General features: G+C 44.6%; 1 protein-coding gene across 2 annotated transcripts in view; it reads left to right on the top strand.

Annotated features, from left to right (window-relative positions):
- The first annotated feature begins 3665 nt into the window (after nucleotides 1-3665).
- SHISAL2A (shisa like 2A) overlaps nucleotides 3666-12809 on the top strand; it is a 32043-nt gene continuing 22899 nt past the window's right edge. For both annotated transcript variants that reach the window (XR_012475207.1, XM_074220326.1), the window contains exon 1: nucleotides 3666-3957. Coding sequence is in view for 1 of the 2 variants with exons in the window: in XM_074220326.1 (XP_074076427.1) it covers nucleotides 3776-3957 (182 nt within the window). In the remaining variant the exon portion in view is untranslated. The remainder of the gene's footprint in view (nucleotides 3958-12809) is intronic.

The following is a 12809-nucleotide window of genomic DNA, read 5'->3' as shown; positions in this document are numbered from 1 at the left end:
TTGCCAAAACCAATCAGTCCACTTGTAGCCTTCATACCCTCCCTTCCCCTTTATCCAGTGGATTGCCCCCATTATCTTCCTCTCTCTCTCTCTCTCTCTCAATGTCTCCCTTTCCTGCTCTTTTTCCCTTTCTCATCCTCTCTCTCTGTCTCTGTCTCTCTAGCCCAGCTCCCTCCCTGCTAACTACAAATATGATTGCCTATTCTGCATCTGTACAAAGGCCTCTCCTGATCCTAATATCTTCTCCAGTTATCATCCTGTGTCCTTCATCCCCTTCTCAGCTAAACTCATTGAAAAAGTCTCCGGTTCTCAGAGAATCATCTTCCTTCTGCTCTGTGGCTTCTGACGTCATCTTTCAGGTGAAATTACTCTAGGTCATCAATGACCTTTTCTCAGTTCTCCTCCTTTTTGACCTCTCTGAGGTATTTGTTCCTGTGGACCCCACACAGATCCAAACAAGGCCCCCTCTCCTTAATCAGTAAACCTCAGTCATTCCCTATTATCTCTAGGTAAAATACAAGCTCCTGGGTTTTGCATTTAAAACTTCATAACTTGCCCCTTCTTGCCTTTCCAGTCTTATTACACTTGACTCCCCTCTACACACACTCTATGATTGCAAAGTATTGACCTCGTTGCTGTTCCTCACTCAAGACATCCCATTTCCCCAACACTGGGCCTTTGCATTGGCTGCTTTCCGAGCCTGGAATGCCCTCCCTCCTCACCTTCACCTTTTAGAATCAGTGATTCCCATCAAGACTCATTAAAATCCCACCTGCAAGAGACCTTCCCCATTAACTCTATCTGTTAGTTTTATTTTGGGGGGGATTGGGTTTTTTTTAACTGTTACCTTACTTTTTTACCTTTTGGGTAGGTAGATAGAGCAGTGGATAGAGCACTGGTCTTGGAGTCCAGAGGATGTGAATTCGAATCCGGCCTCAGACACTTGAAACTCACTAGCTGTGTGATCTTGGGCAAGTCACTTAATTCTGATTGCCCCACATCCAGGATCCTCTCCAGTCGTCCTGATTTATATTTGGCCACTGGATCCAAATGGCTCTGGAGCCCAAAAAGTGCCCAGCACCCCCCCCCACTCAAATCCAACTCATGTGGTTGTCAAGGCCTTACTTCCCTAATGTCATGATCTTCCTGGAGAATGAAGGAAAAACATCATCACCATTACCTTGTATCTACTGTGTATATATCTTAGGTGCATCAATGGATAAACATATTTTCTTTCCCATCAGAATGTAAGCTCCCTGAGGGCAGGGACTGCTTTAAGGTTTTGCTTTTTTTTGCTTATTTTAATAACATGGTAAACATTTGATACATGCTTGTTGATATAGCATTACTCCAATAAATAAATCATCCATTCTCTGCTTGAATCCTTCCAATACATGGTCATTCTTGAGACAGCCTATTCCATTTTTTTTTTTTTGGACTCTGGAAAGAGATTAGGTCATTTAGTCCAATACCAGACAACCCCATTTGACCTAAGAAATCTGTGGTCCAAAAAAGGTTGTGACTTTCCTAAATACCTGTGGCAAAATAGTGATTGAACTGGTTTCTCTTGATTTCAGGTCTAATATTCTTTTCATTATCCCATGTCCATCATCTGACAACAGCCAATACACATTCAATACATGAAATATTTGATAATCTGATTTATATTTTACCTCCCCACCTTCAGCCCTTCACCATAATCTCTTTGAGGGAAGGAATAAGATCCTCTCTGAAGCCTTTCCAGTGCCAAACATAGGATTCTGCTCAAAGAAAGTTAAACTGAATGAAGAAAACCGTATCTTCTTCCAAATATTGTTCTGCCTCCTCTTCTCTTCTCTCCTTTCTTCCTTCCTCCCTCTTTTCTCTCCTCACCTTTATCTATATTACCCCCTTTCCCTCTCTTCTTCATCTCTAAAATGAGGTTTAGAGCAGATGACTTCTCACTTCCTCCCAGCTCTGTTATTCTGTATCTTTGGATCTCTTCCAGCTCTGCCATTTCATGTCCAAAGACCTTTCCCAGCCTTCATACTTTCTTTTCTAAGGACCTCCTCAATTCTGCCATTAGACGTTTTCAGGCTCCTCCTAGCTCTAATAGTTCCCATTCTGAGGGTCCTTCCAGTCTCTCACCATTTGTACCAAGGTTCCTTCCAACTCTGACTTTTTATGATCCTCTTACTTAGTAGAAACACTGAATCCACTCTGATTTTAGAGGGAGTTTCAGCAGATTTTCAAAGGGGGACCCTCAGGGCAGCTAGGTGGTGCAGTGGATAGAGTATCAGCCCTGGATTCAGAAGGACCTGAATTCAAATCCAACCTCAGACACTTACCTAGCTGTGTGGCCTTGGTCAAGTCACTTGACCCCATTGCTTTAAAAAAGGGGGAGGGGACCCTCTCTATAGAGGAGTAGGAGGCTCTGCAGCTCAGCAGATAGTTGGTCTTAAGAAGATTTAAGAATTCCAGGAAGAAAAAAATGTAATCTGGCTGTTAACTGGATGTGGAAGGTAGTAAGAGAGTAAGACAAAGGAAATAAGCCAGATAAAAGTTCCCACCATTACTCCTCCCTGCTCTCTTTTCTTCCCTAGGGACTTGGAAAAAGGACCCAAAATGAAGACTCAGAAGACCTGGTGCTTGTTCTGCTACATTCTGGCAGCATGATCCTTGTCAAAACCCTTCTTCTTCTTCTATGTTGCCTCAGTTTCCTCTTCTATAAAATGGAAAAGGCGAAGATTATCCCTGTAATACATCCTTGTGGGTGTAGAGCCTATGAACCTCTCAGGTTGCTTTGCTGTTTGTTCTCTTGCCCACTGGCCCTGTCTGCCATGTCTCCTGGGTACATACAAGTCTCTTTTCACCGTCAGGCCATCAGACTGGGAGCTTGGGGGAGGGATGGGGAAGAGGGAGGGAGGCTGGGAAGGGTCTCCTTCATCTTTCCAACCCCAGTACCTGGCAGAAGGCCTTGAACGTACAATGGCAAGCTCTTAATGAATGGTAGTGAAATTGAATTCGCTCCCCACCCCCCTCCCTTCTTTCCTTTGGCTTCTTTCTCCTCTCAGTGGTCTGTGTCTCCTACTCCTCCCTCCCCCTCCTGCCCACCCCATTCACACACTCGTACCTTTTCTGGGAAAAGAACACTAGCCTGGGAGTCAGGTGTCCAGAGGCTTAGTTCCAGTGCTTGCCCCTATTCTCTCTTTCTCTCCGCCTCAGTTTCTTTTTCTGTAAAATGAGGGATTACGCTAGAGGGCCTCTCAGGTCTGCCAGCTTTACCATTCCCTGCTCTCTTTCCCCCCTCCTCGCCCATTGTCCCCAGGTCATCTCAGTTCCCTCCCCCTTTCTCTCCTCCCTCCCATCTTCCTTCTTCCTTTTCCTCTCCAAACAAGTCCCTGGCAAGCAGCGGCTCTGCCTGGCTCCGCGCTTCTCTCCCACAGCTTCGTGGAGCCCAACGGGCGGGGAGCCCGGGGGGCTCCTGAGCTTGGACCCCCCAGGTCTGGAAGACAAGAGGCAGGCACCGGAGAATCAGCCCGCGCTGATTCGGAGAGGACCGGAGCCATTGACAGCGGGGCGCCCTGAGCCAGGAGGGGCCACAGGTCAGACCTTTGGGAGGGCCCATCGGCGCCCCCACCCAGCCCAGCCCACCCTGTCGCTGGCCGTGCCCGGGTCAGGAGGTGCGAGACCCGCTTCGTCCTCAGCCCTCCCGGCCGACCTCCGGGCGCGTCCATCCGCCCGGCCATCCTCCGGTTAGTCCGGCCCCAGCCGGGGCCCCGCTGGGCAGCGCGCAATGAGCGGCTCGTGCAGCAGCTACCTGAACGCGGCCAAGGAGCTGGTGAGCGGCTTCAGCTGCCCGGGCCCCGGCGGCCAAGCGGCCGCCGTCTACTGCTGCGGCTTCCAGGACCACCGCTACTGCTGCGACGACCCGCACAGCTTCTTCCCCTACGAGCATCGCTACATGTGGTGGCTCAGGTGAGGCCCGGGGCAGGGGCCCCGCCGCACGCCCCGGGCTGCCCTCCCTCGCGGCCGCACTTCTCTGCTGCGCCCCTTCCTCCCTCCCCGTCTGCCCTGGGCAGCCACCCTCCTGCCCTGCTGTCTCCCCCTTGCTCTCCGCTTCCCCGCCTCCCCTTCTCCCCTCCAGCCTGCTCTTTTTCTTCCCTGTCCTTCCCTCCTTCCTTCCCTCCCTCTTGCCAACTTTCTTCTCGCCTTCCTACCCCAGCTTTCTTCCCTTACTCCTTCTGTTCTTTCTACCCTCCTTCTCTGCCTTTCCTTTCTTCCCTTTCCCTTCCTTCCCTGTCTTTCCTCCCATATTTCCATCCTTTCCTCCCTTTCCCTTCGTTGTCTTTCTTCCCATATTTCCAACCTTTCTTCTCCTTCCCTTCCTTCTCTGCTTTCTTCCCATTTCCCCATCCTTTCTCCCTTTTCCCTTCCTTCCCAGCCTTTCCTTCCATTTTTTTCTATTCTTTCTTCCCTTTCCCTTCCTTCCCTGCTTTCTTACCACTTTCCCCATCCTTTCTCCCTTCCCTTTCCTTCCCTGTCTTTTCTCCCATTTTCCCATCTTTTCTCCCTTCCCTTTCCTTCCCTGTCTTTTCTCCCATTTTCCCATCCTTTCTCCCCTTTCCTTTCCTTCCCTGTCTTTTCTCCCATTTCCCCCATCCTTTCTTCCCTTTCCCTTCCTTCCCTGTCTTTTCTCCCATTTTCCCATCCTTTCTTCCCTTTCCCTTCCTTCCCTGTCTTTTCTCCCATTTTCCCATCCTTTCTCCCTTCCCTTCCTTCCCTGTCTTTTCTCCCATTTTCCCATCCTTTCTCCCCTTTCCTTTCCTTCCCTGTCTTTTCTCCCATTTCCCCCATCCTTTCTTCCCTTTCCCTTCCTTCCCTGTCTTTTCTCCCATTTTCCCATCCTTTCTCCCTTCCCTTTCCTTCCCTGTCTTTTCTCCCATTTTCCCATCCTTTCTCCCCTTCCCTTTCCTTCCCTGTCTTTTCTCCCATTTCCCCCATCCTTTCTTCCCTTTCCCTTCCTTCCCTGTCTTTTCTCCCATTTTCCCATCCTTTCTTCCCTTTCCCTTCCTTCCCTGTCTTTCCTTCCATTTTTCCATTCTTTCTGCCTTTTCCCTTCCTTGCTTTCTTCCCACTTTTCCATTCTCTCTTCCTTTTCCCTCCTTTCCCTGCCTTCTCTCTTTTCTGTCCTTCTTTCCTTCACTCCTTTCACTAAGCCCCTTCCTCTCCTCTTCTTTCTTCCCTCCTTCCTTCCTGTCCCTTCTTACTTCACTCCCTTGCCTTCTTCCCTCTCTTCTTCCCAGTCCTGTTTTCTTCCCTCTTTCCCCCACTCCTCACTTTCTTTCCTTCTTCCTTCTTAGCCTCCCTTACCTTCTTCTCTTTTCCTTTAAGCTTTTAACCCCTCCTTTCTTTTGTTCTTCCTTCTCTTCTTACATGATCCCTCCTCCCTTTCTTCACTCCCCCTTTTCTTCTTTCTTCTTACTGAATGCATCTGCTTTTCTTCTGAACTCCCCAAATATTTCTTAAATGCTAATAAGTGTGGCAGGCCCTTTGCTGTGAGGGCTGGAGATATAAAGTCAAAACCTAAACATTTCCCACCTACCTACCCCTCTACCTTCCTTCTCCTGGGTGGCTGAGAAAGCTCACCAGACTATGCTGACTGAATTCAAACCCAAACCCTAACTGATTCCTTCTAGGGAGCACAGTGTGAGAAGGCAGGAGAGCCAAGATTTGGGGTTTGGCTCTGCCAAGAATTTAGTGTGAGTCAATCACCTTCTCAGATTCAAAATTTCTGTCAGAGCTGGGAGGGACCTTGGAGACCATCTAGCTAGCCCATTCCTTTTGACTTTTACATGTGAAGAAACCACAGAGTCAAAGGTGGTCCAGGGAGTAGTAAGGCCAAAGCAAGACCTCAGGCTTCTGATTTTGACTTCAGTATTCTTGCAATCCTATCCCTGGGTTTCCCACTGAAGGAAGAGTGTACAGTGGGAGTGGGGGAGGGGAGGGGGAACAGAGATGTCTACTGTGTTTTAACCTTTCAAATGAGAGCTAATACCTTTCTCAAACTTCCTCCCTGATGAGGTTCAACTCGTTGGGAAAACTGGCAACAGAAGCCCTGTGCAAATGCAGAGGATGCTAGCAGTGATTTGACCACAGTTTGATTTTATAAAAAACTCTTGACCCCTATAGTCAGGTTGGTTTTTTCCCTTGGGAATCCATTCATTCCACTGAATCAGCAAAACATCCACTTTCCCTGATGACATCATCCAGGTTAGTTTCTTTGGGTTTGAGAGGAAACTGAGGCACAGAAGGGAAGAAACTTGTTTAGCCTCACTCTCAAGAACTTTGTTAAATATATATATATATATATATATATATATATATATATATATATATATATGTATGGAAAGAATAATCAACTAGGAATCTGGAAATCAACAGTTCATAGATTTAAACATAGAAAAGATCTTTGAGACCATTGGTTCCTATTCCTTTGTTTTACAGATGAAGAAAACTTGTGGTATCTGAGTTGGGCCCTTAATGGAAGCCCAGAGTATACAGAGGTGAAAAATGGAGCTTCAAATTCAAGGAACACATAATCATCCAGTTTGGTTAAGATGTGAAATGTATAAAAGAGAATAGTACAAAAGAAAGCTGGAGTGAGTCAGTGGAGGGACTTTAAGATACTGGACTTAGCCAGTAAGATTTCCCAGTAGGGGATAGATGTACAGATGAGTAGAGAATGGATCAGAGATGGGGAAAACGTGGAGACAGGGAGAACAATTAAGAAGCAATAGCTTCCTGCAAGGCGGTGAGGTGGCACAGTGGAGAGAGCACCAGTCCTGAAGTCAGAAGGACCTGAGTTTAAATCCACCTCAGATACTTAATGATTACCTAGCTGTGTGACTTTGGCCAAGTCATTTAACCTTACACAGCAACAACAACAAAAAGAATCTATTGCAATAGTTCAGGAAAGAGATGGTGAAGGACTGAGCTGATGGTGAGGGTGGAGAAAAGGGGAGAGATGTGAACATTATTGAGGAAGAATGGGTGGGAATTGGCAACTGATTGAATCTGGGTATGAGGGAAAGGAAAAAGGGTGAAGGGTAACTCTGGTGCCTTCCAGAAATGGGGAAGTTAGGGAGAGGGGTGGGTTTAGGGAGGAAGATGATGAATTCCCTTTTGGATACATTGAATTTGAGATGCCTAAGGGCCATAGAGGTGATGTCTGGCAGGAATATCAGGAGGGAAACTAAAGCTAGAGCTAGAATCATTTGCATTGAGATGATATAGTTAAACTCATGGGATCTCCCTGCCCCTGAAGATATAATTCCCCTCACCCCCAGTCAAACATTTTCATGCTTGATTTTTACAGCAATTCTGCATGGTAGGTAAGCCAAATATGATTAGTTTGATGGCTAGGGGAAAATGGAGATACAGAGAGATGAATTGCCTGAAGAAAGCTCACATATTGAGCCACTGGAAGAAATGAGTCAGGAATCGAGAGTCAGTAGTACAATTGACTTGAAATCAGCAAACTCTGGATTCAAATCCTGACCCAATCACTTACTAGTTGTGTGAGGCCAAGAAGGTCCCTTAACTTCTTTATGCTTTAGTGACTCCCTATTGCCTCATGGCAATATTGAGAATGGGACTAATTTAACTACTGTGCCTCAGTTGCCTCTATATCCAAAAGAGACTAATCTGGATGATGTCAGTTCCTAACATCCACAGTGGGGATAGTGGATGTTTTGTTGACTCAGTGGACTGGATGAATAGATTCCCAAGGGGAAATAACCAGTCTGACCTTAGGAGTCAAATGTTTTGAAAGTTGCAAGTTATAGAACCAAACTGTGGTCAAATCACTGATAGAGTCCTCTGCGTGTGCATAGAGCTTCTTGTCTGTTGCCAGCTTTCCCTGCTATTTGAACCTCATCTGGGAGGAAGTTTGAGAAAGGTATTATTCTCCCATTTGAAGCATTAAAAAAAGTGGACATCTCCTACCTCTCCACCCACCCCCCCCCCCACATACATACTTCCCTCAGTGGGAAACCCAGTGATATGATTGAAAGAATATTTCAGGGGCGGCTAGGTGGCACGGTGGATAAAGCACCGGCCCTGGAGTCAGGAGTACCTGGGTTCAAATCTGGTCTCAGACACTTAATTAGTTTCCTAGCTGTGTGGCCTTGGGCAAGCCACTTAACCCCATTTGCCTTGCAAAAACCTAAAAAAAAAAAGAGAGAGAGAATATTTCATCCCCTTCCACTTTCTTGGCTATTAGCACTCTTGTCCTCTTCAATTCCCTTGAATTATTCTTGTATGAATGTTCTATCCTCCAATAGAATGCAAGCTCCGTGAAGACAAGGGATATTACATCTCTGTAGCACGGCTTTGTAGCATGACTCATTGTAGATGTTTGGTATATATTTGTTGAATAAAGTGGAAATTATCTGATTCTGAATTGGACCATCCCCCTCTTCCCCACCCCAGCCCTGGGATGAAATGAATCTCACCCCTAGTTCATGATACCCCTGAAGATGGGATGACATTACTTATAGAGCTCATTACTTTTGAGCTCAAAACACCCCAGAGCCTATCTGGGTCAACCTATGACCAAAGTTATACAGCTAGTGGACCAAAAGCCTTCTTGGGGCTGAAGGGCAAGCATATCAATAGGCAACTGAGAAGGGAGTGCATTAAAGACATGAAAAAAAGTAGAAAGGAGTGGCCTTCACAAGCACCTGGAGTCCATTAAAGCTGAAATGTAAAGTGTATGAAGATGAATGGCGAGAGAGTCAAAAAGCAGGATGGAGACAGGATTGAGGGTCTTAAGAGCTAAGCTAGGGCACATTTTATCCAGTAGAGAAGAGTGCTATAAATATCCTTTGCCTGAATTTTAGCAAACTATTTGATGAAGTCTCTCATATTGTCTTTGTGGAAAGATGCAGAGATGCGGCCTAGATGGAAAATATAAAGTTAAGTGGATCTGTATTGGTTTGAATGGCCAGATCCCAAAGAGTAGTCACTAATGGTTTGATGTCAGATTGAATGGAGATCTATGGAGTACCCTAGGGCTATTATTCCTATGTCATTCAACATTTTTGTCAGAGACTTGGATAAATAATAGTGATATGAAGCAGTTGGATGCTCCAGTGGATAAAGTAGTAAACTTGGGAGTGAGGAAGACCTGAATTTAAATCCTGATTCAGATTTTTAATAATTAAGTGCCACCCTCAGTAAATCACCTAAACCCTCTCAGACTCGGCTTACTCATCTGTAAACAGGATAATAATGGCAACTACCTCCCAGGGTTGTTATGAGTATTGAATAAGATAATAATTTTAAAGAATTTATCATAGTGTTCAGAACATAATAAGCATTATATAAAAGTTAGCCATTATTATTATTAAAGTACTATATATATATATATACTAGCTAGTAGCAACAGCAGTGATAATACTATTTAAATTTTAATTTCTTTCAATGTCAAAAATCTACTTTCTTTCTCTTCTGCCTCCTTTCATTGAAAAAAGAAAACAAAAAACTCTTGTAACAAAACTAATTGCCACATTTGATGAGTCCAAAAAGTCTATATTTCATTCTACACCCTGAGTCCATCCTCTCTGTGTCGGGAAGTAATAATATGCATTTTCAAAAGTCTTCTGGTTAATTATGACTGATCAGTGCATCAATCAGAATTCTTGAGTCTTTCAAAGTTATTCATCCTTACAATGTTGTCATTATTGTGTACATTAATTTTCCTTATCTGCTTCACATTCCCAGGTTTGAAGTCATCCCCTTCTTCATCCTTTACAACACAATCATCTTCATCACAACCATAAACCACTACTTGTTCAACCATTCTCCAATTGATGGGCTTCCATCCCCTCAATTTCTTGTTCTTTACCATTACAAAAAGGACTGCTAGGAATAGATTTGTCCAGTTAGGTCCTTTTCTTCTGTCTTTGTTCTTGTTGGAGTAGATAACTGGATTTATAAGTACTTTTTATGGTGTGCAAAAAGTTTACATATATGCTTTCATTTGACCTCCCTATTATCCTTCTGAGGTACCTATCCCCACTTTACAGATGAAGAAACTGAGACTCAGCTAAGTTAAGAGACTTGCCCCTGATTATTCAACCAGTAAGTCTTGGTGTCAGGAATGAAACTGAGATCCTCCTGATACCAAGTCTGATGCTCTGTCCCCTGAGAAGATGATACCAAACTGGAGGGGCCACCAGAGCAGAAAGACACTGGATCTAAAAGGATTTGAAGGTGTGTGTGTGGGGGGGGGATCATTCAGCTAAATTTGATATAAAGAAATTGACTATCAATAAATGTAACATCTTACTCTACAAAAGTCCATTTCACAAGAATAAGATGGGGGGGGGGGCCCAGATGGCCACACTAGAAGGCATCCAAAGGCAATCTCAGAGGTTCATTGATCCATGAGCTCAATATGAGTCACTAGCATGCTATGGTGGCCACAAAAATCCCCTCAAGAAAGGCATCACTTCCAAGAATAAGGAGGTGACAGACAGTGCTGCTGTCCTCTGGAGTGAATTCAGTGATCAGGTCGAGCAACTTTTTAAGTTTTAATTTTTTTCAATTATCAAAAATCAATTTTCTTTCTCACCCCTCCCCCCCATTGAAAAGAAGAAAAATGCTTGTACCAAATATGCCTGGTCAAGCAAAATACACTCCCCCACTGGCCCCCAGATCACTAAATACCATTCAGTGACTAGAAACTGATAATTAAGCCGAGTATCCCCAAGGCATAGTATAATTTTAGACTGAAAACTTAAAACTGAACTAGGACTATGAGGACACCTTTTTGGTGCTTGAGTCATCTCAACTGACTCTCTGTGATCCCATTTGGGGTTTTCTTGGCAGAGATAATGGAATGGTTTGTCATTTCCTTCTCCAGTTCATTTTGCAGATGTGGAAACTGAGGCAAGCAGAGTGAAGTGATTTGTCCTGGATCACACAGCTTGTAAATGTCTACGGTCATATTTGAACTCCAATCCTCCTGACTCCAGGGCAGGAGCTCTATCTACTATAGCACCACCCAGTTGCCCTGTATTTCCAGTGAAGCCTCACAACAACCTCCCGGAAAATCAAGGCTAGAGGCATTATTATCCCATTTTACAGATGAAGAAATTGAGGCACAAATGGATTTGTCCACAGTGATCCAGCTAGTTAAGTATTAGGAGTCTTTCTGGTTCCTAGTCTAGTCCTCCATCCACATGTCCTCAACTCCAGATATCACCTTTAGGAAAGACATTGCTAATCTGCAAAGTATTAAAAGGAGTATCATCAGAAAGGTGACTTCTTGTCACATAGGGATTGTGGAAGGATGTTTACCTAGGAAAAAGCCAAGTCTTGGGGGGGCATTCAAGCAGCCTCCAGATATCTTAAAACATCCCTGGACATGCAGGACCACCTACCAGGGAAGCTCTGGAAGGTGATTTCCTACTCAGTTCCCCAGGGGCTTGATAATCGTGTTTTCCATAGCACTGAAACATCCATTATCACATACTGGCCTTACAATGGCCCCTTTACAGATAGGGAAACAGACCAAAGGGTAGAGTCCAGAGCTCCCTTCTTGGCTTTAGGGCTCACCCAGGGGTCTTCTTGAGCTGGCAGCTTCTCCCACCTTCCTTCTGGTTCATAAATGGTCTATTAAGGAAATCGCTTCAAAGACATGAATTGATCTTCCTCTTGGATCCTCAGAAGGAGGGTAATCAGGGAGGATTTGCATTTATCTTAAAGGGATATCAATTCCATTAAATTAGATTCAGTTCCACAGATAAAGCCTATGGCAGGCACTACCTTAGGGGTATGGTATCTATCCTCTTATACTAGGAGAACCTATACTCAAATAAACTCATAACATGTAGAGAAAGACAAAAAAATTGGGGAGATCAGGAGGTAACACTTGGGGGTGGCTAGGCAGTGCAGTGGATAGAGCCCCCGCTCTGGAATCAGGAGGACCTGACTTCAAATCCCAACCTCAGACACTTAATAATTGCCTAGATGTGTGACCTTGGGCAAGTCACTCAACCCCATTGCCTTGCAAAAACCAAAAAAAAAAAAAAAAATAAGAAGGTAATATCGGCATCATCAATTTGAACTAAGCCTTAAAGGGAGCTTAGATATTTGAAGGAGTAAAGGCAAGGAAGAAATGGATCCCAGGTATGAAGGACCATCTGGGCAAAGTGAGAGATGGGATGTTGTCTAGAGTCATTTTGGCTGCCAGACTGAGTGAAACGGAGGAATGTGGAATCCGTTCAACGAGTTGGGCTCTGGTAATGAAGAGACTTTTCTTGAAAGGGTTCTGGATTTAGAGTCAGGAGATGAGGCCAAACCCTGGCTCTGCCCCTACTTTCTGTATGACCTTCCCTGATGTGGGACTCAATTTCCTCATCTGTTAACAATGAAATCAGACAAAATACCTTCAAAGGTCCCTTGTAGCTCAACATTTATGATCTCTGATATGACTTTTTCCATTAAAATTTCAAAACAGGTGAAGACTAGCAGAACTGTACCAGACCAAGTGATTTTTTTTAAATGAGAATGGCCTGATCATCTGAGTAAGCACACTGAACAGCCATCCACAGAGTTGTTAGCTAATGCTAACATTCAATGACCTTTTTGAAACAACAGGGAATAACAAAAATTCTCAAAGCCTTGATGTTTTGAGACAGTGTCATAGAATAGAGAAGTAGTTTCAGAGCCAAAAAAACAAGGTTCAAATCCAGCTTTTGACACATCCTGGCTGTGTGACCTTGAGTGAATCATGTAACATCAGAGTGTTCTAACGATTC

The sequence above is a fragment of the Macrotis lagotis genome, chromosome 2, assembly GCF_037893015.1.
Source record: "Macrotis lagotis isolate mMagLag1 chromosome 2, bilby.v1.9.chrom.fasta, whole genome shotgun sequence".
Lineage (NCBI taxonomy): Eukaryota > Metazoa > Chordata > Mammalia > Peramelemorphia > Peramelidae > Macrotis > Macrotis lagotis.
Note: the sequence above shows the minus strand (reverse complement) of the source record. Positions and strands in the feature narration are given on the sequence as shown.